Source organism: Simochromis diagramma, unplaced genomic scaffold (genome assembly GCF_900408965.1).
Source record: "Simochromis diagramma unplaced genomic scaffold, fSimDia1.1 OVJJ01000361.1, whole genome shotgun sequence".
Taxonomy (NCBI): Eukaryota; Metazoa; Chordata; class Actinopteri; order Cichliformes; family Cichlidae; genus Simochromis; species Simochromis diagramma.
The window spans coordinates 2,213,093-2,238,342 of NW_024386860.1; the positions used below are offsets into that span (position 1 = coordinate 2,213,093).

The following is a 25,250-nucleotide window of genomic DNA, read 5'->3' on the forward strand; positions in this document are numbered from 1 at the left end:
CCCGAAAAGCGCTATATAAATGCAATCCATTATTATTTTCATGGCCCCATTAGCCATTCAGTATATAAATTGAACTATTATTTACTACAAGATTTAATGATGTACAGCATGTGCAAAACTCTTGATCCACCCTTTTATTTTTTGCTAGGAAAACATGACCAGCAATTTGCTGAAGCATGCGAGGGCAAAAACACAGTTTATACAACCAGATGATCATACCAAACTACACTTAATATGACCACACAGCCTGAACTCCCTGAGACAAGCTTTCTTTTCTAAGTAGCTTTAGTAGTAGTTGCTCTTCTTATTCTGGGTGGGTCTTTTTAAAAGTCAACCATGTTATTAAATAACCTAATTATTAAAGTGTGTCTGTGAAGGTTCTCAGTCATCCAGGTCATCGTAGTCTAAGGAGCTTGGAAAGAAAAGCGTCTGGACTTCTATGAGTTGCTTGAAGACGTTTCACCTCTCATCCGAGAAGCTTCTTCAGTTCTAAGGTCAAATGGTGGAGAGTCCCAGATTTAAACCCAGTGGGAGTTTCCCCCCAAAGAGGGACAAAGGACCCCCTGATGATCCTCTACCTAATCACATGAGCCAAGGTGTGAAAGTGGGTGTGGGTCACAATCAGCCAGGGTTTCGGGTGAGCTCATTGTGAAACCTGGCCCCACCCTATCATGTGATTTCCTGAGGTCAGATGGCCCAGGATGTGAGTGGACGTTAAGGTGTCTGGGAAGGGATCTCAAAACTGGATTATAGATGGCAGACAGTTGGTGTCTTAAGCCACCGACTCTGTTCAAAGATGGTCGCTCACAGTGGACATAGATGGCTTCTTTCACTCCTCTTTCAAACCATCTGTCCTCTCTGTCCAAAATGTGAACATTGGCATCCTCGAAAGAGTGACCTTTGTCCTTTAGATGCAGATGGACAGCTGAGTCTTGTCCCGTGGAGGTGGCTCTTCTATGTTGTGCCATGCGCTTGTGAAGTGGCTGTTTGGTCTCTCCGATGTGGAGGTCTGGGCATTCCTCGCTGCACTGTACACCATATACCATGTTGTTAAGTTTGTGTTTAGGGGTTTTTTGTCTTTCGGGTGAACCAGTTTCTGTCTGAGTGTGTTGCTGGGTCTGAAGTACACTGGGATGTCGTGCTTGGAGAGGACCCTCCTGAGTTTTTCTGATACACCAGCTACATAGGGGATGACAATGTTGTTGCGTCTGACTTTCTTATCCTCCCTAGCTGGTGTCTGATCTTCTTTTCTGTGCATCTTTGCTGACTTTATAAACGCCCAATTAGGATAACCGCATGTTTTAAGTGCTTCCTTTACATGTGTGTTCCTTCTTTTTCCCTTCAGGCTTAGAGGGAACATGTTCCCTCTAACCTTCCTATATATGCATATCCTATATATACATATATAAATATATATATAAATATATATATATACATATATATTTATATATGTATAAGGGGTGCAACAATACACAAAATTCGATACTTTGGTGTCACGGTTCGATATTTTTTCGATACAAAAAATGTTCATGCCTTTTTAATTTGTCATTTATTAAAATTATAAATATATATTTTAACTCAAAAGTACAGTTTTTAAATTTAATGTTGCTGAAACAACAAAATAATAAAACATAAATAAATCTATCTGATTGAGGAATCACTCATCTTTGGAAAAGAGAGTTTATTACAGAGAAATGGCTCTTTCCAAAATAAAAGCTTCTTCTGGGCTATATTCTCAGCAGCATATTAAACATATCAGGTCCCCATAAGGAGAATCATGTGCTAACGGCTGTCTAAATGACTCGGGTAAAATTTGTAGCATGCGTGCTTGTTGTTTTTGTCTGCTTCCACTTGTCTTTGCACTAGGATGATGTCGGCGTAAATCTGGTCATATTCGTTGTGTTCCCACTAGTGCTGTCAGCGTTAATCTCGTTAAAATGACATTAACGCCATAACGTGGCAAATCTCCGTTAACGAGTGTTACGACCCGTCTAGGGCCAGGCCATAACATGAGTGAGGCACTCGCTTCCCCCCCCCCAAGACCCAAGCAGCCACAAGAAACAAATCCGTTAGATACAAGGTGATTTATTTACAATGTGAAAACAAAGGAACCAAAACGGGAGTGTCAACACTTCAGGGTGAGCCAAGGCCAAAACAATAAACAAAACAAATCTACACAAATCCCGCATCCCTGACCTTTACCAAAACAAAGTCGAAAATAAAGACAGAGTCTGACCTCCTTAACTAACTCAAAACAGGAGAAAACGGGTGATCAAAAGAAACGGCAGCTCACCCCTACCCACTCCACTTCCACAACTATCAAGCGCACTGCAGCCAGCGGCTGCCACAGGATTACTGCTGGGTCATGAGGAGAAACGCGAGGACCTCTCCCCCTGTAGCACTCCAGCCTCCTTTTAATGGGCGGGTCCTCCAGCTGGAACCAGTCACATCGGGGCGGTGTATCCACGCACCAATCGGAGCAGGGCCCTGGCACAGCTAAATTAACATAAAAAGACACAACACCTGCACAAAACAAACACATGGACATGCGAGTTCGTAACACGAGTTACCGCGGATTGCCCCGTGTGTGGGGCTGGACACGGCGTCAACATGTTAACGAGCTAACGCACTAGTTCCCACCAATGTAATTGAGATTGCGTAGTACATCCAACATACTGTTTTACTTTTGTCCATGACGTGCTTACCATCAGGGTCATGCTTCACATGAAAACCAAGATAGTTCCAAACGCCAGATCTGAATGAGGGTGGTGGAGGTTCAATTTTGGGTAGCGTTGAGGCAGTTGCCATGTTGCAACGAGCTTAGCTTCTGTCTTGCTAGTTTGCGCTGCGCTCAGTGGATCTGCACTCGACAGTGGAGCCTAGGCAGAGTAGTCGAACGCAGATTCACTGAGCGCTCAACACAGACAGCATCGTCAGAAGAAAAGTTGATAAAAATAAATAAAAAAATGTGTATTGTTCGATACATATGCGTACCGAACCGAAAGCACTGTATCGAACGGTTCAATATCGATACGAGTATCGTTGCACCCCTATATATATATGTAGATATATATATATATATATATCTATATATATATATATAGATATATATATGTATATATACACACAATTCAGAAGGAAAAGAAAGTACAGCCACCTTAACACTCTGGCTCTTTTCATTAGACAATAAGCCTTTGTCAAGATCAACAATGAACTGTAATTTTGAGTTCATGCCTTCACAGCTTCCCCATTCTAGCTGGAATCGATGTGCAATTCAGTTGGAGCGTTCATGATTACACCATGTCCTGGTAAATAACAGTGTGCAACATGTTTTTCACTGGTTTACTGTAAATGTGACCATTTTAAGAAGAATGAACTTTAAAGGTCAGGACTGTGCTGGTGTTAAAAATATTGTCTCCTTATTTTAGAAAATGTTTTAATGGAGTTGCTGAGAGTGGATGAGAGGAATTAGGTTGATCAGTAATTCTAAGTTGCCCATAGGTGTAAATAGTTGCCTGTTTCTCTGTGTTAGCCCTGCAACAGACTGGCGACCTGTCCAGGGTGTACCCTGCCTCTCACCCAGTGGTAGCTGGGATTGGCTCCAGCCCCTCCTGGTGACCCTGATGAGGATAAGGAGAAGACAATGGATGAATGGACAGTGTGAGAGAAAGTTAAAATAAAAATTCAAATGATAAAAATTCAATAATGTGGGTTATAAAACTCATAATAATAAAACAAGGAAATAAATCAGCGTATATGCAATTTAAAAAAGATAAACACACCCTTGCATCATTAACTTGAGGCAATAAGGACTACAAGCAGACCCACTAAAAGGTAATTTGGCTGAAGTCCTAGTCATATGGGACGTCAAAATAAAACAGACTACAGCAGCTTACAAAGTGTTTCTTTTTAAAATCCATGCGCAAACCAAGAAACTGGGAAAGCAACATGTAACTGTCAGTGGTGTTAGATGCCTCAATCTGCTAAAGGATGCAATATATTAGAGATGGAAGAGATAGAGAAGAAATAGGGGAGGCATGATTAGATAACTATCACCAGCTGCGCCGGCCAGCCTCCCCTGGCATTACTCATGAACCCACTGCACCTCTCCTGCAGCTGATCCACAGACCACACCCCACCATCATAATATGGTACTTTAATTTAATGCCACCTTTTCAACAAATGCAACCAAAGTTTAGGATCGTGCTCCAGTCCTCTGGTTTTTCATGCTGCAGTTATCTGATCTTTTCGTTAGTCAGAAGTCCAGAATTTCTTTATTTAACTAGCATTGATGAGAGTGAGAAGCTCTTTTGTGAGCATCCTTTTTTGTAAACGTGTGCATTTTGATATGCGAGACAGTATTTCCTGATTTCTTTCTTTTTTCCTTTACGGTCTTTTTGCTTACCCTTTTCCCATCAGACTTAAATTAAATAAAGGTTGATTACTTGTGATAAGCAGCTGCCGGTTGTCTGATAAAGTCATTGCTTTATCAGAAATAGCTGAAATGGCTTGTCTAAGCACAACATCAAGGGCCTATTTGTACTGTCACATCCAAATATTACACCATGTCTTCAGAGGACATCTGTGATGTGTCTGTCATGGAGAACAGAATCATGAACTGGAGGGATGAACCCTGGAGAGGGATCAGACTGAAACGACTAGGCAGAGCACACTGAACTCAGCAGGGAAAGACTCCCCAAGTTTCACCTCCAGACAGGATGAGACGTAGTTGGCAGGCAAGAAATGGAGAAAAACTTTTGAATCAGTTTGAGGAACATTTTAATGGTTTTTACACTCAGGTATGAAGCTGGTTTTAGATATAATCATGAATATAAAATGCTGTACTATTTTAATATTGTGTTACTACTGAAAGGAAATGAGTACTATTATTCTTTGTTACCCTTCTTAACAAGAGAGTGCAGAACAACAGGTGTAACTGGTCCTCAGGTATTCATACATTGAAGCATCTTTGTATATATCTGTGCCCAAGACATTGCTATTGTTTAGAATATGCAATATATCAAACTACTACAATACTACTCTTTCATAATTTATAACTTCATAAAAAGTTGCATATTTTTCTAAAGCAATTGGAGTCTGCATCAAATTTTAATGGCTTCATCTATTGCTCATGCTCTACCTCCATCAAGTTTCAGGAAATTTAGCTAAGCATTTCCCCCCCAATCTTATCTTGCTGAAAGACAAAGAGAAAGATCAACATACAAAAACAGAAGAAAATGACTTTTCTGTGACGGTTCTGGGAATCGACTCTGTATTTGTAAAACATTTGTTATTAACAAGATTTAAATGCAAAACGGATGTTCTTATCAGTTTCTCAACACAAGAGGGAATGTTTCATTCTCACAAATGTTATCACAAAGTAAAAAAAGACTCTAATACTACAGAGGTAGCAGTAGGAGGTGTGGTATTTTATCAACAAGAACCACACTATCATAATGAAAATAATAGATAAATAATAATAACTAGCTAAGCCAAAGGCTGCATTTTGAAGTAGGCCTCAGTGAGGCCTGGCATCTGTGAGAGAGGATGACAAATAAAGAATGAGGAAGGGAAGAGCAAGAACGAACATATATGCCAGCATTTGTACATGCCTATGATGGGAAGAGGAGTGTTTCAAGTGTGAACCTGCTTCTCAACTTCATATGAAACAATGTGAATAAACAACTGTCAACAATACAGTGTGACATAACAGACATAAAGAGGAAATGGCACGAGATGCAAGTTATTCTCTGAGAAGTTTGTTAAAACAGCATTTGTATGGTGCAGCAGAGGACAACACTAAGCAGTGACCTGCATAAAGAGCCTTAGGCAACTGTCAGAGTGTCAGAGTTTACCTTGTAACCACTGAGCTGCTGTGCAGAAATTTGGCAATGAAAAACATAAAATGTAACAGCCTGTCAGTAAAACCACAAGCCATGATAGTGATGAAACGGTGAACAAAATATTAATTATACCTATTATCTTGATGGTAATGTTCCTTCATATAAGGGAATCATGATTTCACTACACACAATAGTTTTATTTTCCCTCTGTGCGTGCAGAAGTCTGGTGAATTACATTTATGTCTAGGAAACATTTTTAAGTAAAACTGGGGAATGACAAAAATCCTAAAAACCTTTTTGTGCCATGTAAAATAAATCCGTTTGCATGACTGGTTCGTCTTGCATGTGGGATGTTTTACAGGGTGAAAAAAGTTAAAACTACTACTACTGAAATGAAAACCACAAGCACACATACACATGCAGGGCTACATCAGGGTTTTTAAAAACAGTAATGTCCTTGACACAGAGCTATTAAGTAAAAAAAAAATCAAATGATTAGAATAGTAATAATTAAAGGTAAGAAAAAATAATGAGTCTGTAGTATAAAAATGTTGCCATTTCCAAAAACATAAGGATATGCGTATGCTGAGCAAGTGAGGGATGAAATCACCATCTGACCAGTCAGTTCTTTGGATATAGTGCCACAATTCCTGTATTATCCCTCAGACCTCTTAACGTCCCTCTTAGACCTCTATATGCAGAAATCTATTTACCAGATTAGTGCAAATGCAAATGCTAGGGATGCAAGTGGTGCACTGGTACTTACACCCTCACTCAACATGAAATAAGCACACTAAAGTGAATTAAGGGTGCCCTGGTTGTATTAAGTGTCATATTTTAGTTCTATATCAAATTAAAAAAAATAAAGAAAAACATATAGGTGTGGATATTTAGTGCAAATGCACATAAAGTATGTGTGCAAAATGATCAAAAAAGTTTGTAATTCAATCCATAAAATGCACAATACCTTTTTTAAATTTGGCTGATTTCTGTTTCAAGTTAATCTCTCTGTGGACCTCTACAGCACTACCACCACACCTGCTTTATTCGGATCCCTGGAAACATTTTCTTTTTTTCTTATGACTAGTTTCACAAACACTTTTGCAATTTCAGCCATCATGTTAAGGATCATCACTGATGTCGAGAGCTTGGTCACCATGTGTGGGCCAGAGGGCAAATAACAGTCTTCTGTGGAAGAGCCCAAAGGCAACATCAGGTAAGCAGGATTCTTGTTATTTTCTGTAACATTCACAGGGCTATACAACATGTGTGTGTGTGTGAGAGAGGAAACTTAGCGCAAACAACCTGAATTGTGACATGAGACCTCATGTCTTTGTAGCTCACCACGCACTGAAAAGACAGGAGGTTTTTTTGCTATTTTTCTCTGTAAAACACAAGGAGAACCTCATATGCACGAAGACCAAAATCTGCACGCAAATGATTGAGTGCAGAGAAGATGAGAGAGAGAGGAGTCTGGTGTTACACGACAATACATGCAGCACCTTTTTTGCCCAAAGCTCAACATTTAGCCACCGAGATCGCATTATCTAGCATCTAACAATATTACCTGCACACACAATTTACAATCCCTTTGCACCAACTTGGATTGAATTATTCTTCTATTATTCATTTCAGCCTATTTCCTGGGTGCACTATTGTGTTTGTGGGTGTTTTCAGGCAAACATAAAAACAAACATCTTAGAAAATCGAAGTTTTTTCTTTTCAAAGTTCTTAAAAATGAGACAGACCTGAGTTTTTATTTCCCTATTGTAGATATATAAATTTACATTACATTATGACCTCAGCCTTTATGACCCTAAACTTCAATAAGCAGTAAAGGCAGAATGATTTGCAGCATTTTAGCTTTCACTTCTAGCTTTACATGTTTCTACAGTAATATCACCTTGGTGATTGTGTTTATTTTGTGTTCACATGTAAAAACTAAAACAAAGAACAAAGATTGATGTGGGTCCTCAGGGATTTGTGTTGGTGTATTGAACTGTAGGTTTATATTGTTAACTGGTAATTGCGTGACAATTTATTTCAGGTCATTTTACAAAGTAATGTGAAAGTAATGATTAGTGTAATGAATTACTTTTTAATTACTATAATTTTAATATTATTTTTATTTAATTTTTATTATAATTTCCACTGAGCTCACTGCATGATGTTTGGTATTGTTAGATTATCTCCGGCAAGTTTGGACTTAATCTTCTCATCCTTTCACAGTACGATACAGGTAAAAAATTGAAGGATTTTGTGCACATATTTAATTTAATTCGCAGTTCATTTAAAATCTTTTTTTGAATGCAGTGTCAGCACCTTATACACAGCAGTGCAGGGTGGTGCTTTTTATACTGTGGCTGCTGGTATAAATGGTTCATTTTTCATTGCATTCACTGTCTCTTATTAACCCCGATTCTTTTGTCCCCGTGATAGAACAGAGAAAACCGACTCATAGTGTGTTAAAACATTTATATTTCTTTTTATTCAATCATCTTTGGGAAGAGAGAGACCCCTTCACAGCCCAAATGCCAGTTGCAGGATCTCTAACATTAGAATCATAAACTGTGCCTCATATAGGTTTTATTTTGGTACTTTACACGTCACACAGTTTCAAACATTGCTTATATGGCAAAGTTCCTCTTTTCTGTGTCTTATCTATTAATATGCCTGTGCACTAAAACTTCCTGTTTTTTAGTCTGGCTGAGCACTTTGTGAGTCAAAAGTGGCCTTGCTCTACAAGCCTTCATTATTAAAGTACATAAAACAATATAATAGGAAAATAAGGATACTAAGGATATTGATTTCATGACACTCTTCAACAATGAGACCTGTGGCCATGGTCCACTAATATGGTGTTTATAACACCACACAGTTCTCCTGCTTTTTTTGCGATTGTCCAGTAAAAGTGTTGAATTATCATACTATTACAAAAGACATACATATGAAATTAATGCATATTGAATATAATTTAAATGTTATTATAAAAAGTAAAACTTCTTGCTTTGATCATGCCTCCAGTACACAATTAGTAAAAAAAAAACATACATAGATAATTGAAATGGAAAACAGTAACACAATTTGTTATATGTATAAAAAGATAACATATTTGTCAAAAATTATTTCAACACTGAGCATGTTCAAAAATATGCTGTAAAATTTTACGTCAGTAATGCAGCACTCACTATACAACAAAAAGATCAAAGAAACAGTGCAGTTACGCCAAAAAATTATCAGACAAATATAAAAAACAAAGAAATAGTGTCGAAAAGTAAAAATTCTTAAAAAAAAAGACTTGATTTTAGATATATACATTTACATTGCAACACATAGACAGTAAAGTTTTTGTACTTTTTCAGAAAATTAAAATTTAAACCTTTGACTTAAACATAAAATCCAACTTCAGATATTGATTTTAAAATCTTATAAGAATTCAGAATTCTTGCCTATTGACACAACTCTTGTTTGTTTTCTATCAGCACTCTTCCAACTGTCTGAAACTCAAACGCATACCAGTTCAGCACATTGCCTGCTGTGAAGCTCAGATTATTCGAGTAGTCCTGGATCTCACAGGAGGAAAGGGTGTGGTCCCACATGTGGACATCGGACATCATGCCAACAAAGGACTGATTGATGTCAAATCCCCCACCATGGGTATCCTGTTCCTGAGAAATGGCAAAGCGTTTAATTAGAAGATGTATTGTTATATTTCGATATACCTAACTGTATGGTCTCAAGCAAAATCATCTACAGTTAGACATCAGTCAAGCCGTAGTCACTGGCTAAAAACAGTTTGGTGATATCACAGACACATCTTTAAATTGTATGATCTAATAAACTTTGAGTATTTCATTTATGTGTTTTAGTATTCAAATGTATAATTTCTTCTAGCCCCAGAGTATATTATACATATATTGGATGTAGCATGTAGCCCACAAAACATACTCTAAATATAAACGCTCTTATGCCGCAATGAACCACATGTCCATGAACATGAACAAATGGATCAAATTTTGAATTTGTATTATATTTGTCAGTGTCTGTTTGTTTGAAGATAAAGTAAAAGTTTTCTATGTGTGGTGCTTTGTAAAGGTACCTGTCCTAAGACAATGATAATGGGTCCATTGATGTTGGATCCAGAGCTGGTGAATTTTCTACTTGAGGGGACTCCATCGACCCACAGCTGCATGAGTCCAGAGGTAGCGTCCCAAGTGGAACAAATAGAATGCCATGTGTTCAGCTTGTAGGCAATCCCTTCAACTGTATTCGACTTGCCCCTGGCCCACAGTCCAAATAAGCCATTTGCAGCTTCCTTGAATATCAGGAAGTTATTGTCAGCGGAGGGTGTAGCCAGAGAGAACAAGGAATGGCCTCTATTGAGGTCAGTAAAGGACCTAAAAGCAGTGAAAAATTGATTTAATAGTCTGATATGCGGTAGTTACATGTTTCTTTATTTAATTCAGTTTGTTTAATTAAAAATACCTGAAACACACGGTTACAGCCTTCAGATCTTGTCTTGATGTAGTCACCCTCACATGAGCTGTATTGGTTTGTTGTGGGAAGGTGAATATTTTATTTGCCAGATCTTTAAAAAAATAGAGAAACATATGAATAATGCAAATAGAAAAGGAAGTAATAAGCAGCATACTATAATAAAAATGAATTAATAAAAGAATATTTGAGAAAATCTAAAATCAAAACAGAAGAATGATTTTTGTTGAAGCTGTTTGTCTTTACGGCAAAGTTTGCCCTCCACAGAGCAACAGCACTAGTGCAGCTAATGCTTCACAATACAACAACACTTCACATTCAAATTAAATATTAACTATTGGAATTCTGTTCCTGAGAAATGGCCGAGAGATGAATTAGCAGGTGTATTTCACTCTTATGTTTTTATGACAGATGACAAAAAGTCTCATAGAAGAATAATGAGCTTTTTTGGAAAACATATTGCAGACATGCAATGATTTATGCAAGATGATTTTTCATTTATGCAATATTTTATCATTACCAATGCGCATTCAAATGAAATGTATACAAATTTAACTGGTACTGAAAATGTTAAATGCAACCTTTAAAAGCTCGAATTTTCCCTCCATAATACCTGCCCATATCTGTGTGCCCTGAAACATTCTAGCTGGAAACTCAGATCACTGCATATTAATATTTGCCATTGTTTGATTATTTCTGACATATTTGGAATTAATCCCTGCCTCTAACACTAAGTATCAAATGTATTAAAAAAACAATTACAATAATAGGTATAGAATTTGAAAGGAAGGAAAATTGGTTTAGCCATAAGTTTTGCCAAGTGAACGTATGGTGTGGTGTTTAAACATATTCTGTCTCTTGTCATCATAAGCTGTGTAGCAGGCTATGGACCCAAATGCAGGACTGAGATGGAGTATTAAACCCGAAGGCGGCAGTTTTTATTCACTGGCAGAAAAGGAACTTAGAAACACTAGAAAATAAAACCAAAACTCAAACTAGGAAGGATGATCTAAACTGGGAGTTCATGACGAGACGAAGGGAAGCGAAACTAGAAACACTAACATGAGATAGGACCTTCAAAGTAAAACAGGAAGCACACGACAGGCACAGACTAGACACTGAGCTAAACCTACACTGAACACGAGGACACAGGAACAAAAATTTACAGAACATAGAAGAACTTGAGTGCTAGAAATACAAAACTAGAAGTCATAAGCCACCATGATGAAATCCAAGACCAAAAATAATAATACAAAAAACTGAAACACCAGGTCACCGACCCAGGACCGTGACATCTATTCCTGCTTTCCTTTTGAATAAGGATGAAGGAGTATATATCTAAAATGGTAAACATGGACACCTCTAATGTTAGTATTTATCAACACAGTAGGCTACACACTCTAAGTCTAATACACCTTCATTGTTATTAATTTTGGTTGCATATGTTAAATACTTAATAATTAAGATAAATTAAAAAAAATAGAAGGTACTTTGAGGGATTGCAGTGCACGATGTCAGCATCACCAGTAGAAGCACCAGCAGCATCTACAAAGACATGCAAACATACCAATTCACATTGTTTATTGGTACTGGTGATACAAACAAATCTGATGTCACTTTCATCATCCGCACCACAATACAGGTAAAAAACAGAAGGGTTTCTGCACATGCAATACATTTTGTTTCAATATGAAAATCATATCTTACCTTGGATACAGTGTCAGGATAGAGCCTTCTATACTCTGGGTCCTTTTGTGAATGGTTTGTTTTTTAACAGTGCAGAATGGTTCCTTTTATACCATGGCTGCTGCTGTAAATGGTTAATTTTTTATGGCAGTCATCGTTTCTGTAAATTTCCATGTTCCTACTTCCCGCACGTGTGTTTACAACTTACGGGATTAGATCCGAGGAATCTGAAAACTTCCCCTTCACGCCTATAGCGAAGTTTGAATCAACAGTCACTAACATTCATGTCTTTGGGTTATAGAAATAAGTTAGAGTATGCGGAGTAGAGTCTGTTTTGACAATCTTGTCAATTATAAGTGACACAAAAGTGTGCATTTCATTCTTACAAATGAAACAGAGAAGAAAAAGGGGTACGTATCAATACATTACACACAAAGCCCAGCTTTGAAAACTCCAAAATATGTAATAAAAAAATGCAATATACGCTTTAAAACCATTTTTATTGTGTAACATATTAATAGTATAGATTGGAAAAATTCTGGGCATAAAATTGGTATTAACAGTATTAACAGTAACGGTATTGCTTGTCTTCTATCAACACTCTTCCTGTTATCTGAAAATCCAGAGCATTCCAGTTCAGCACATTCCCCAGAGTGAATCTCAGCTCATCTGAGTATTTTTGGATCTCACAAGTAGACATGGTGTAGTCCCACATGTGGACATCAGATATCATGCCAATAAAAGACTGATTAATATCAAATCCTCCACCATAGGAATCCTGTTCCTGAGAAATGGCAAAGAGTTGAATTAACAGTTATATTGCACTGTTTCTGACTGACACAATGTCACAAATAAGGAGAATGAGAATATTTGGAAAACATAAATAAATAAATGCTGTGAAATTTCAAAACATTTTAATTATATAACATAATAATAGTATTGTTTGTCCAAGATACAGTGGCTTGGCTTGTAAACTTTTCCACATTTTGTCACATTGTCACTCTATTTAGTCATTAGCACTCATCAGGCAATGTCTATGGGCAACTGACTGCACTCAGACCAAAGGGGGCTGAATAATTACGTGACAAACACGTGTGAGCTGTGTTTGTCGTTTGGAATCATGTATGATTTTCGTTCCACTTCTCACGTGTACACCACTTTGTGTTGGTCTTTCACGTGGAATTCCAATAAAATTGATTCATGTTTGTGGCTGTAATGTGACAACATGTGGGAAAGTTCAAGGGGGCCGAATACTTTTGCAAGCCGCTGTAAGTAGTCTGAGTCACCTTAGCATAGTACATAAAATGGAAATGGGGAAATCTAAAGCAATGCTGATCCCAAAAATACTAAAACCAAACCAGGAAAAATGCTTCACTGGAAGTTTGGAGCTGCACTCCTTATGGATATCAGCACAGGTTCCAGACAAGTATTGTCAGGTCTTATACTCTTTTTGTTAAAAATAAAATTGTGGTTTTCACTTTAATTCTTGTCTTTAATATAAAGTGAACTTGAAGCACTAGTATGTTGGTTACAGATCCAGAGCTTCAGCCTGTTTCCCCATCGCTCTGTGCTAAGCTAACATAATTAACCTCTCAGACCAAATCACCGTACTTTATCTAATATAGCAACTGTACACCAGTCACAGTGAGTTTGAACTGTACCTGTCCTAAAACAATAGACATGGGTTCACTGATGTTGAATCCAGAGCTGACGAATTTCCTGCTGGAAGGCTTTCCATTTACCCACAGCTGAATTATTCCAGAGGTAGCATCCCAAGTGGAACAAATCGCATTCCACGTGTTCAGCTTGTAGTCTTGCAATGCAAATTCAGCATTTTTGTCCCTGGCCCACAGATCAAACAAATCACTTGCATCTAGTTTGAATATCAGAAAGTCATTGGAAGCAAGCGATGTTGCCAAAGAGAAAATAGGGTGGCCTCTTCTGAGGTCTGTAAAGGATCTGTAAGCAATGACAAGACACTGACGTACATGATGATGCTTATGATGATGATGATGATGATGATTATTATTACTATTTGATTTTGCATATTCAACATTACCTGAGACAGACAGTTACAGCACTTAAATCTTGTTTTGTTGTTAACAGCTTCGTGTGAGCTGTGTTTGTCGCTTCTGGGAAGGTGAACATTTTACTTTCCAGGTCTTAAAGGAATTAGAGAAATAAATTAATAAAATGATCAGTAACTTTCCGTGATGCTGATAACCAGACCAGATTTCTCACACCTACAGGGAGTGCAGAATTATTAGGCAAGTTGTATTTTTGAGGAATAATTTTATTATTGAACAACAACCATGTTCTCAATGAACCCAAAAAACTCATTAATATCAAAGCTGAATGTTTTTGGAAGTAGTTTTTAGTTTGTTTTTAGTTTTAGCCATTTTAGGGGGATATCTGTGTGTGCAGGTGACTATTACTGTGCATAATTATTAGGCAACTTAACAACAAACAAATATATACCCATTTCAATTATTTATTTTTACCAGTGAAACCAATATAACATCTCCACATTCACAAATATACATTTCTGACATTCAAAAACAAAACAAAAACAAATCAGTGACCAATATAGCCACCTTTCTTTGCAAGGACACTCAAAAGCCTGCCATCCATGGATTCGGTCAGTGTTTTGATCTGTTCACCATCAACATTGCGTGCAGCAGCAACCACAGCCTCCCAGACACTGTTCAGAGAGGTGTACTGTTGTCCCTCCTTGTAAATCTCACATTTGATGATGGACCACAGGTTCTCAATGGGGTTCAGATCAGGTGAACAAGGAGGCCATGTCATTAGTTTTTCTTCTTTTATACCCTTTCTTGCCAGCCACGCTGTGGAGTACTTGGACGCGTGTGATGGAGCATTGTCCTGCATGAAAATCAGTGTTTTTCTTGAAGGATGCAGACTTCTTCCTGTACCACTGCTTGAAGAAGGTGTCTTCCAGAAACTGGCAGTAGGACTGGGAGTTGAGCTTGACTCCATCCTCAACCCGAAAAGGCCCCACAAGCTCATCTTTGATGATACCAGCCCAAACCAGTACTCCACCTCCACCTTGCTGGCGTCTGAGTCGGACTGGAGCTCTCTGCCCTTTACCAATCCAGCCACGGGCCCATCCATCTGGCCCATCAAGACTCACTCTCATTTCATCAGTCCATAAAACCTTAGAAAAATCAGTCTTGAGATATTTCTTGGCCCAGTCTTGACGTTTCAGCTTGTGTGTCTTGTTCAGTGGTGGTCGTCTTTCAGCCTTTCTTACCTTGGCCATGTCTCTGAGTATTGCACACCTTGTGCTTTTGGGCACTCCAGTGATGTTGCAGCTCTGAAATATGGCCAAACTGGTAGCAAGTGGCATCTTGGCAGCTGCACGCTTGACTTTTCTCAGTTCATGGGCAGTTATTTGGCGCTTTGGTTTTTCCACACGCTTCTTGCGACCCTGTTGACTATTTTGAATGAAACACTTGATTGTTCGATGATCACGCTTCAGAAGCTTTGCAATTTTGAGACTGCTGCATCCCTCTGCAAGATATCTCACTATTTTTGACTTTTCTGAGCCTGTGAAGTCCTTCTTTTGACCCATTTTGCCAAAGGAAAGGAAGTTGCCTAATAATTATGCACACCTGATATAGGGTGTTGATGTCATTAGACCACACCCCTTCTCATTACAGAGATGCACATCACCTAATATGCTTAATTGGTAGTAGGCTTTCGAGCCTATACAGCTTGGAGTAAGACAACATGCATGGAGAGGATGATGTGGACAAAATACTCATTTGCCTAATAATTCTGCACTCCCTGTAGTGTTTAATGACTTAATACATAAATTTACTTTGAGGAGTGGCAGCACATGTTGTCAGCGTCACCAGTAAAAGCAGCAGCGCCATCTGATACAAAGAAAATACAATAATTCAAAACAAACATTTGCTCAAATGTTCACCTTTCAACTTCAGTATGGAAATAAGGTGTCTGTCACTTAAGGCAACCTGCTACAATATATAATGCAGGCAGAAAAATTTTAAAACTTTTGTGTGGAAAGCATTAATTTAATTTGCCATTTGTATCATGTCTTACCTTGAATTCAGTCTCAGGAGGTTGTGTTGCATGAGGCCAGCGAGGGAGTGAGTTTTATAGTGGCAGTGTTTGTTAGTGAAAATAGGTCTTCTTCATTGAGGTCATTGACTCTGGGTTTGTCCTACCCTTAGATCAAGAACAAAGCACATTTTGTAATATTACCTCTGTAAACAACCTCTGGATTTTAAATCAAACAATCAACATGACTGGAGTACAGACTTTGATACAAGGGTTTTTTCCAAAGTGTTGCATTAACTTTGTAGGAATTTTAACCATTCTGATTAATTGACCCCCAATTTCACCTACTTTATAATTGCTTCCTTTAAGGCCTCAAACTCTTACAGTGAATTACAAAAAGAGAAAGCGTCTCAGAAAGAGCTTTAGCACACTTAAGAAAACGTATAATTAATTCTAGTCAATTCTCTAAAATCCTATCAAACACTGGTTAAAAAAAGAATTAAGTATTGTACTTGTACTTGTTTTGTTACTACTGGGGAGGCCTGGGCAGGAGATCCCCGGACCAGCAGCCAAAACCAGTAATTTAATGTTCTCATTAGGCTGAAAGTCTCAAACTTTCTCAACCAATTTTAAATGAAAGAACAACTTGCTACCACAGAACAGCAGACCCGTAACACTTAATAGACATTTTGATATACCATGTCATTTACTCATTGAATACTATATAGTTTGCATTTTTGTGAAGGAAAAAAAAGGTGTTAAATGTAAAATCCATCAGTTTACTGCACTCGGTGACCTATTGCGCTCGACTGCACTAGGATTTATGAAAGCAATAGTAAAAATAATGTATTACGACGTCATTCTAACATCTGAAACATGTGGGTCACATTTTCAAGTCTCTGAAAGGATGCTTCACATGACATTGTGTATTTACTGCTCTAATTATAATGGCTGAGAAGAGGTCTCTTCTCCAATGAAAAGTGAATTCCATAGTCCTCTTTCTATGCTACCATAAAGCTTGGGAGTCTGAGTTAGTCAGATTAAATTGATATTTTCGAAAGTTCTTTTCCCTCCTTTGTATGACCATAGACAGTGAGTCCAGTAACACAGAAGCATTTTGTACAAAAGTGCACCATTGAAAGATCCTGTTATTTTGTCTAACTGAGATCTCTTTATGGCCACTATGGGCAAGAGGAAGCAGTTGTAGTAGCAATATTACTTTAAAACAATATTACTTTAAAACAATATTACTTTAGAGCATTGAAATGAGCATTATCTACCCTGTGAAACAAAAGTAGTTCAGTGTACTTTTGCTTTAGTGAGGACTTGGCCGTCATTTTTTCCCTCCTTTCTAGACACACAAATGAGTTGTGTTGTTGTCATATCTCAGTCTAAAACAGTCTATAGAAGTATATGATAGAAGCATCTTTAATAGTTAGATGCATGTCTTCTCTGAAACATTAAACATTTTAAAAGCTGCTCTACCAAAAATATGAACTTCGTCCTTGTGAGCTGCCAAAATTCCCGCTAATCCACTCTGAAATTTATGTTTTCCAAAGCTTCATTATCTCTGACATGCCTTTGGACATTGGACTTGTTTACTTAGCCTGGTGAACTCCTTGTTAGTGCACAACAAGTCAGTGAATTTATGGAGCAGCCAAAAGTCAAAATACAGTCTATAAGACAATAGATATACAATTATGCACAACCTGTATAATTTATCTATTGCTGTTGCTGTAGGAGGCATGGGTTTAAGATCTAGTAATGTTAGTTTCATCCTTAAATCAAACCACTAAGCGATAACAAGCATTAAAACTTAACACATCTAAATCCTGCACACAATTTTCATCAGCATGAATTTTCTTTGAGTTTCATTTTAATATTTATCTTCTGTACTTTTAGGACTGGCAGCAATGATGCCAGCATCAACAATAGAAGCCACAGTGCCATCTAATACAAAGACACTACTCATATTACAAATCAAACATTGCTTAGATTTTTAATATTTGACTTAGAAATAAGTTTTCTGTAGCTCAGGGCATCCTGCGACAATGTATAATACAATATTATATATTATATAAAATTGTATTATCTATATGAGTAGTTTCATGGCCAAATCAGATCTGTTTATTCAATATTTCATGTCAGATTTAGCAGATAAAAGATCTGGAGATAATTCAAAGTGTTAAACTTGTAATTTGGTAGCTTTTTCTTGCATCTTATGACCATCATCAGGGTGAAAAATAAAATAAACCTGCTGCACACTAAATGCCTAAAGGCCTGGAAGACCATTGTTAAGAAACTACAATCTCAATGAAGCAGATATATTATTTTTAAAGTCTGCAATCAAGCTAAACCTTCCTGAGCGTAAATGCAGAGAGTTTACAAAGTGCTAACAACTGGTTACACTTGAAACAAAAATGGCTGAATAGACTTTGCCAGAAAACATGTAAAAGAGCATGCACAGGAAACAAATCTTTGGACAGATTAAACCAAATTTAACTTGACTTAATTAGTTTTTCAGTTTCCAAAGACAAAACTGACAGCTGAAAAACCCAAAAACAAGCAGCAAGTGAATGTGGCTGCTATAAAGGCCTTGGAGAGCATCTAAAGCCAGGAAACACACATCGGATGATGTTCATGGGTTCTGGATTCCAGACAGTAAAGAATTTTCATCCTATTGTCATATTAAAACAATCCTTATATTAGTTTGATAAACTTCCTTTGAGCCTCTGAAAGTGGGAGACTGTAAATAAAGCTGTAAGTCCTACTTTGGTCACCAGTTGCATTACAGTTTGGTCCAAACTAAAATATCTTACGCACTTTATAGCATTATTGTGTCCTATTTAATTCCAGCCAGTGCTAAGTTACATGTAAGAAATGCAAATTTACTGTTGAGTTTATATTTTTTTTATTTTTTAGTGGAAATGCAGAAGGTCACTAACACTAAGAATCGGGCCTTCAAGAGGTTCTCTTTAGTTCCCAACAAAAATATCAAAAATAGAGGTGATTGGTGAGTTGTTTTTCTACCAGAGCTGATATTCTGCAGTCATTTACAGATCAAGTCTCTGTACTTTCACTTTGATCTTGGACGCATGAATGGCAGAAGTAGTTTTATTGACTTTTATTGACAGTTAGTATTTGTTTGGCTGAAGAACGACCTGTACGGCAATCAAAAGTCCACGTGAGTGCACGTTTTCCCCCATTTTATTAGCAAAGCACTTATTTGCTCCTGCATGTGCTCCTTGGACTTGTTTACTTACACTCATTGATCGTTTGAACATTTGAACTGAACATAGCAACACAATTTTCATGGCAATGCCATTTCTGTATTGTAAATACATGAAGATTTAATAGATGTGTGCGTTAAACAGCTCTATGGTAATCTAAAAACACTTTTATGTGTTTTGTCATGTTTGATCTAAACAAATAAAACAAACACAGCTTTCAGTGTTCTTACACAGTGTGTGTTCATCTGTGAGTTTCACAGATTGCACCACTGTGGGGCATCTGTCAAAAAGGAACTACTCACATAAACAATAAAAATCCCAGAGTCTTCTGTGTATATGGTATAGGTCCATTTAATCATAAAATTACACAAATAGTACTCGAACGATCTGATTATTTTTAAAAAAGCCAAAACAACGAAAAAAACTGCATTTATCAGTTTTGGCCAGTAGAGGGCGACATCTAAAACACCACCTTTTAGATTAAGTTGAAATACTTAAGTAGAGATGCAGAGTTTTCAGATTTAATGGAGAAGTTTGGACTTCTCTGTCGATTGCACTTTGTGACACAGTGCTGATGGTGATATTTTGGCAAAAAAAAGCTTCTTCTTCTTTTCTTTTTTTTTTTTTTTTTTACATTTTATTGTCATGCACTGACTAGAAAAACATTTAGAGCACAAGTTGATGAATTGTCAATTTATTGTTCACTTTACAATAAATTTACAATTAGAAATTCGTAAAATTATTTTTTATTTTTTATATTTATGCTCACCAGTTTTTGTTCTCAATGTTGTTCATGAATTAACCAACATGTAACGTAATCACAGCGACCAGTGTAACGCTTTCATATGATTATCGTAAAAGGGTTTAAAAAAAATCATCAAATATTCTTTATGATGGACATAAAAACAAAGTAGTTTTTTTGACCAGATTTTTGACTTTGTAATTTTCTGATTAACGACACGTCATGAGTTTATTTTCTATCAGTACTCTATCTATGATCTCAAATTCCACTGCGCTCCAGTTCAACACATTCCCTGGCGTGAAGTTTAGTTCATCCACATAGTTTTGAATTTCACAGGAGGAAAGGATGTGATCCCACAAGTGGACGTCAGACATCATGCCAATGAAAGACTGCTTAATGTCAAATCCGCCACCGTGGGAATCTTGCTCCTGTAAAGAATGCAGTGTTTGAGATACAATAGATTAAAACTACATTGTATATTATAGTACATATAGTACATTATTAGTATATACAGCGTCTGACTGAATCTAAATAAGTATTTATAATTTATCAATAAAACATGTACCTGTCCTAAAATTATTATAACAGGTCCTACGATGTTTGTTCCAGTGTTGACAAATTTCCTAATCGAAGGTAGCCCATTAAACCAAATCTGCACCAGTCCAGACTCAGAGTCCCACGTGGTGCAGATAGAGTGCCACATGTTTGGCTTGTAGTCTCGTCCTCCAAATTCAGCTTTCCTGTCCTTGATATGGGGCTCAATCTCTTTATTTGTACCATCCCAGAAGATCAGGAAGTTATTGGAATGAACAGGTGTAGCCAGAGAGAACAAAACGTGGTCTCTTTTAAGGTCTGTAAATGATCTGTAGGCATGGCAAAGGATGACTTATTTCACAATCAGAGATACAGTTGCTTCTTATAGGAAATGCATACATATTCATTGCTACCTGTGACAGAGTGTTAAAGAACTGAAATCCAATCTCGACGCATTCAGCCTCACATGAGCTCTGTTGGATTCCAGTGGGAAAGTGAACATTTTACCAGACAAATCTGAGAAGAGAGAAAGAGGAAGACACTTTTCAAGTGGTTTTCCTTTTTTTATGAAAAAGGAAAATGCAGGAAATTATGAACACAGAGAAGCATGTGCGCGGGGTCCCGCCAACACTCAGATTTAATAAGAAATGAATACGATTAATAAGAAAACTTAAAAGAAGGAAATACTATATTTTTCTCAAAGGTGTTCAATGAGTCAAATTCACATGAAGCCAGAAAGAAACAACATTAAAAATACAAATTTTAAATATATGTAAATCCTTTTTGTTTCTCAGTCTTGTTACAAAGATTGGCTAGAAATTTTAATAACGTTATTAAAAAACAAAGTATCATTAAAAGTGAATAACAAAATACATGAACATCGTAGAAATCTGCTGTTGTATTCACTTTGTTCAGAAAAAACCCAAAATACCTTGAGGTCTTGCAGCACATGCTGTCAGCATCACCAGTACAGGGAACAGCTTCATCTAATACAAGGCAAAAAATCACAGCACAAATTATACTTAATTATATAAATGGAACTTTTTCGAATTATTCTCAAGACTAGTGACACCAGTTTACTGCTTGCTTTGGATTCCTACAATAAACAACAGAGGCGTAAATTATCTACTTCACCTGTATTGCTCGTTGTAAAAACAAAATGAAAGAAAATGAAGTTTTGTATATAACAGAATGAAGGTTACGTTCTTACACATGCCAGTTTTAAATGTCTCAACTTACCTTGAAATCTGTGTCTGGTACTGTCTGTGCAGCAGTTGTGAATGTTGTGAAAGTTTGAGTTTTATATACTTCTTCCCCATTTCTGGCGGTTTGTCTGTGTCAGTGTGTTCACTTCCTTCATCCACTTCTTCTTTTTTCCTACTTTTTTCTTTTTTCCTGTAATCTGCAGTATGATGATAATTCTACAGTGGTGAAGGTCAGTTCAGTTGAAACTTCCTTGGTTTGTACTAATACTCAACTAAACCATGAACTGAGTATAAACGGGAGACTAATGAGCTTAAAACGTTTGACTAAGGGGAATAAAACAGTGAGATATGAAATTATTATGGAAAATTCTCAAAGTGATGCCTAAGAGTTGTAGCTCATGCTACATTGTATAGCTAACAACACAATAATGCCACATTTTGGTGGCATATATATTAAAAAAATCAAATGGTATCCAGGACCACAGCTATTACTTGCTTATATAAGCTACTTGTTCTTTCATCTTCCTCACTGTTTGATGGCGTGATCGTGGACAGAAGAGGGACGCCTGCTGTCGATCTCTGTCTTGCTGTTTTATAACATGTCCTTTGTTCGCATAGAGCTGTCATTGGTAAATTCAAAGTTAACGTTGTACATGATAATTAATGGTTATTCTGTATTACACTAAGGCATTCATAATGATAATAATAATGTAATGAACAATGGTACTGATAATAGTTCAGTTTTGAACATTCCAAAATATTAGACTAATGATCACGTAATTATTTCTGCTGTCATACAAAGAGTGAAAGTGACTTCTCTTGTGCATTTTAAAGTACCTTGCATTTGATAAGCTAATGTTGCGGTATAATTGCTAATGTTTAACTGCCTAAATTGATGTGTTTTAGTGGTTTTTAATTACATAGCAATAACAAATGTGGATGAGGCCAGTGCAGACACTAATGTTACCTGTCTGTAATCAGTAAAAGCAGGTCTGAGATGTGACGCTGCTCCTCAGAGCTCTTCAATGGCACGAGCAACTGATTGTGACAACAAGGAAAGGCGATGCAGGGGCCAGGGGGTGTACGGCATTGCAGAATTATAAAAACACAATTGTTGGGCATTACATGCTTTCAATTAGGAATTGATGCCATGGGACTACTTTGAAATTAAAATGTAAAATTATAAAATAGACACACGTGGGAGAAAAAACTTTCCTGCCCAAAGGGTCAGGTGCTTGAGCACCACCTGGGGTCTATCTGTGCATGTGCCTGTTCAGCACTCTTTCTAAAGTCTGTAACTCCAGTGCCCTCCAGCTGATGGTATTCCCAGGTATGTAGCTATTTTCTTGTGGATGTCACAATAAAACAAACAAAAACACACAATCCCTCACATGGACATCACACATCAGTGCCAACAAGCACTTGCTTTATTTCAAGCATCTTGCAAAACAGAAGGATAGTGTTTTGAGTATTTGCTTGGAAAGCATCAAATAAGTGTTAAGTCTTTATGTCATGGTCCTGAATTTTTGACCCAGCATTTTGATTTTTATTGTGCATTTTTACCTTAAGAAGATGATTTAAGTTTGAGCTTTGTGCGGTTTACTCTTGACTCTCTAGTCTTGTTTGACATTGTTAGGTTGCTTTTGGTGTTTTTTGTTTTGTCCTCATCGACTTCTGTGAAAGTCTGCCTCGTCTCCATGTTTACCTATGTTTCCCCATGTGTCCCTCTCTCCTTCTCTGTTCCTCAGCCCGGTCATATCCCACTGTCTAGTTCACATGTCTTAGTCTGGGTCTTACTGTGTGTTACTTCCTGTCTTATTTTGATAGTCTCTTGTCCTGCGTGTGTTATGTTTTGTTTTGCCTCCCCTGTGTATTTAAGTCCTCGGTTTCCTTCTGTTTCCTGTCATGTCGTCAGTCTTCATGTCAGTCTTGCCGCTGAGTTTTCTCTGTGCTGTGTGCTCTGTTTCATTTCTTGTGTCTAGCTTGAAGTTCTCTGTACGTGGTTCATGCCTTGCCACGTCAAGACTTTGTATTTTGTATTTTCATTTGTAACTCCCAGCAATAAAACTGCCTCTTAGTTTATATTTTGTCTCTGGAGTCCTTTAATTGCTTTATTAAGTGTTATCATTACCAGGAGATAGCATTCCTTGGACTGTCCTTATTAGATGGCGTTATAAGGGCACTCCTTCATATCCTAACTTGCTCAAGTAAGTTGTTATCATTTCACCCGTTTATGGATAGGGCAAAAAGTTCAACTTTGACTGACACCACCAGCAGTGGTATAGATCTTTAACTGATAAGGGCCATTTAAAAGGCAACTTCATGAGACCGGAAGGTTTTTATCTCAGTGTGATGGCTGCACTTACAGCCACACAGTGGTAATACCCACCATGTTAGTGTAGAGGCTTATAAGTAACATTGCACTCACATTTGTCTTTCTTTACATATGGGAATTAATTTACAGGACAATAAATAACTGGTTTTGGTTTAGAATTAATTCACATATCCACATAACACTGCATTCTAAAATAAGTGCGCACATTTTAGTTTACACTGTTATGTATGATTAATCTTTTGTTTTCTGAGTTACCTTAGTTGCAGCTGTTCCAGTCCCTTGATTAAGGAGCCAAGAGGTGGAAAAGGGGCGGAGCGAGCTTTAAAGGAAGACTACAAATTGGTTCATGCCATAACTCGGGACCATGGGGGGGAATTGGAGTTCATTATGTTTGGTTTAGTTAGGTTTTGTGTGTTTTACCCCTTCTCATGTTTTTTGTGGGCTGATCAGCCACTATTTAAGTTTCCCCTTTGTCTCGTTAAGTTAGGTCAGTTTGTTTGAGTTATCAGTAGTGTTGGCAACTTTGAGTAGAGTTCTGTTATTTTGACCTCTTTTATGGGCCCAAGATTTTGATTCTTTTTCAACGAGTTAACCAATTATGTTTTTTGGGTTAAATAAAAAATCTTTTTTTTGGACTTTAACCTGTGCCTAAGTTTCCTTCACTGCGCGTCCATCACACTCAGCAGGAGTCACAGGAATGGTGTATCCTTTATTTTGAATAGATTCTTTCACATCTACGCCTGTACTTGTCATGATTAGATTTCATTTACAGCTACTAATAAAATGACGTTTACGTGTTCTTACTCACTTCAGGAAATGACTTGATGCAGCGCAACATCACGGGGCTATCTGAACTGTGACAACCCAACAATAGATTCTTTCAACAGACGACGGTGATGGAGGAGTCTTAAATTCCTCTTTCCTAGTGATGAGATCCAGCGGTGACTGGGGAGAAGGCTGGTTTTCAGGCCAAATGTTTCTGAGAGAACGCTATCTGATCAGCCAGAGGGATGAACCCTGGAGAGGGATCAGATCGAGACGACTAAACGAGACACAGCCAACTCAGCAGGGAAATCTCCCAAAGTTTGAGCTTCTGGATAGAAAGAGATATAGAAAGAGAGACAAGACAAGACAATCTTG

The 25,250-nt window shown here is 37.4% G+C and overlaps 2 protein-coding genes across 5 annotated transcripts; both read right to left on the minus strand.

Annotated features, from left to right (window-relative positions):
- Positions 1-8,494: 8,494 nt before the first annotated feature.
- On the minus strand, positions 8,495-16,204 carry LOC120732183 (female protein-like). 4 transcript variants are annotated; one of them, XM_040029603.1, is made up of 5 exons: positions 16,107-16,204; positions 15,865-15,919; positions 10,329-10,431; positions 9,943-10,240; positions 8,495-9,511 (listed from the first exon to the last, which is right to left on the minus strand). In XM_040029603.1, exons 2-5 carry the CDS (start codon positions 15,917-15,919, stop codon positions 9,293-9,295), a joined length of 675 nt encoding a protein of 224 aa, XP_039885537.1. In that variant the 5' UTR covers positions 16,107-16,204; the 3' UTR covers positions 8,495-9,292. The 4 variants fall into 4 exon arrangements, with proteins under 4 accessions (XP_039885537.1, XP_039885536.1, XP_039885535.1 ...); XM_040029602.1 differs by lacking the exons at positions 15,865-15,919; positions 16,107-16,204 and adding exons at positions 11,828-11,882; positions 12,045-12,520; XM_040029601.1 differs by lacking the exons at positions 8,495-9,511; positions 9,943-10,240; positions 10,329-10,431 and adding exons at positions 12,051-12,807; positions 13,685-13,982; positions 14,083-14,185 and having other exon boundaries at positions 16,107-16,176.
- Positions 16,205-19,629: 3,425 nt separating this feature from the next.
- Positions 19,630-21,889, minus strand: LOC120732186 (mucosal pentraxin-like). Its single transcript, XM_040029605.1, has 5 exons — positions 21,810-21,889; positions 21,502-21,556; positions 20,984-21,086; positions 20,602-20,899; positions 19,630-20,464 (listed from the first exon to the last, which is right to left on the minus strand). Exons 2-5 carry the CDS (start codon positions 21,554-21,556, stop codon positions 20,246-20,248), a joined length of 675 nt encoding a protein of 224 aa, XP_039885539.1. The 5' UTR covers positions 21,810-21,889; the 3' UTR covers positions 19,630-20,245.
- Between the last annotated feature and the right edge of the window lie 3,361 nt (positions 21,890-25,250).

Coding starts and splice junctions, on each gene's coding strand:
- LOC120732183 (XM_040029603.1), bottom strand. CDS start 15,919: ATGGCGCTGCTGCTTTTACTGGTGACGCTGACAACATGTGCTGCCACT. Junction 10,432..15,864: donor ATGTGCTGCCACTCCTCAAA/GTAAATTTATGT, acceptor ATTTTTTTAAAG/ATCTGGCAAATAAAATATTC. Junction 9,512..9,942: donor TTATCATTGTCTTAGGACAG/GTACCTTTACAA, acceptor GCCATTTCTCAG/GAACAGGATACCCATGGTGG.
- LOC120732186 (XM_040029605.1), bottom strand. CDS start 21,556: ATGAAGCTGTTCCCTGTACTGGTGATGCTGACAGCATGTGCTGCAAGA. Junction 20,900..20,983: donor TCTTTAACACTCTGTCACAG/GTAGCAATGAAT, acceptor CCATGCCTACAG/ATCATTTACAGACCTTAAAA. Junction 20,465..20,601: donor TTATAATAATTTTAGGACAG/GTACATGTTTTA, acceptor CATTCTTTACAG/GAGCAAGATTCCCACGGTGG.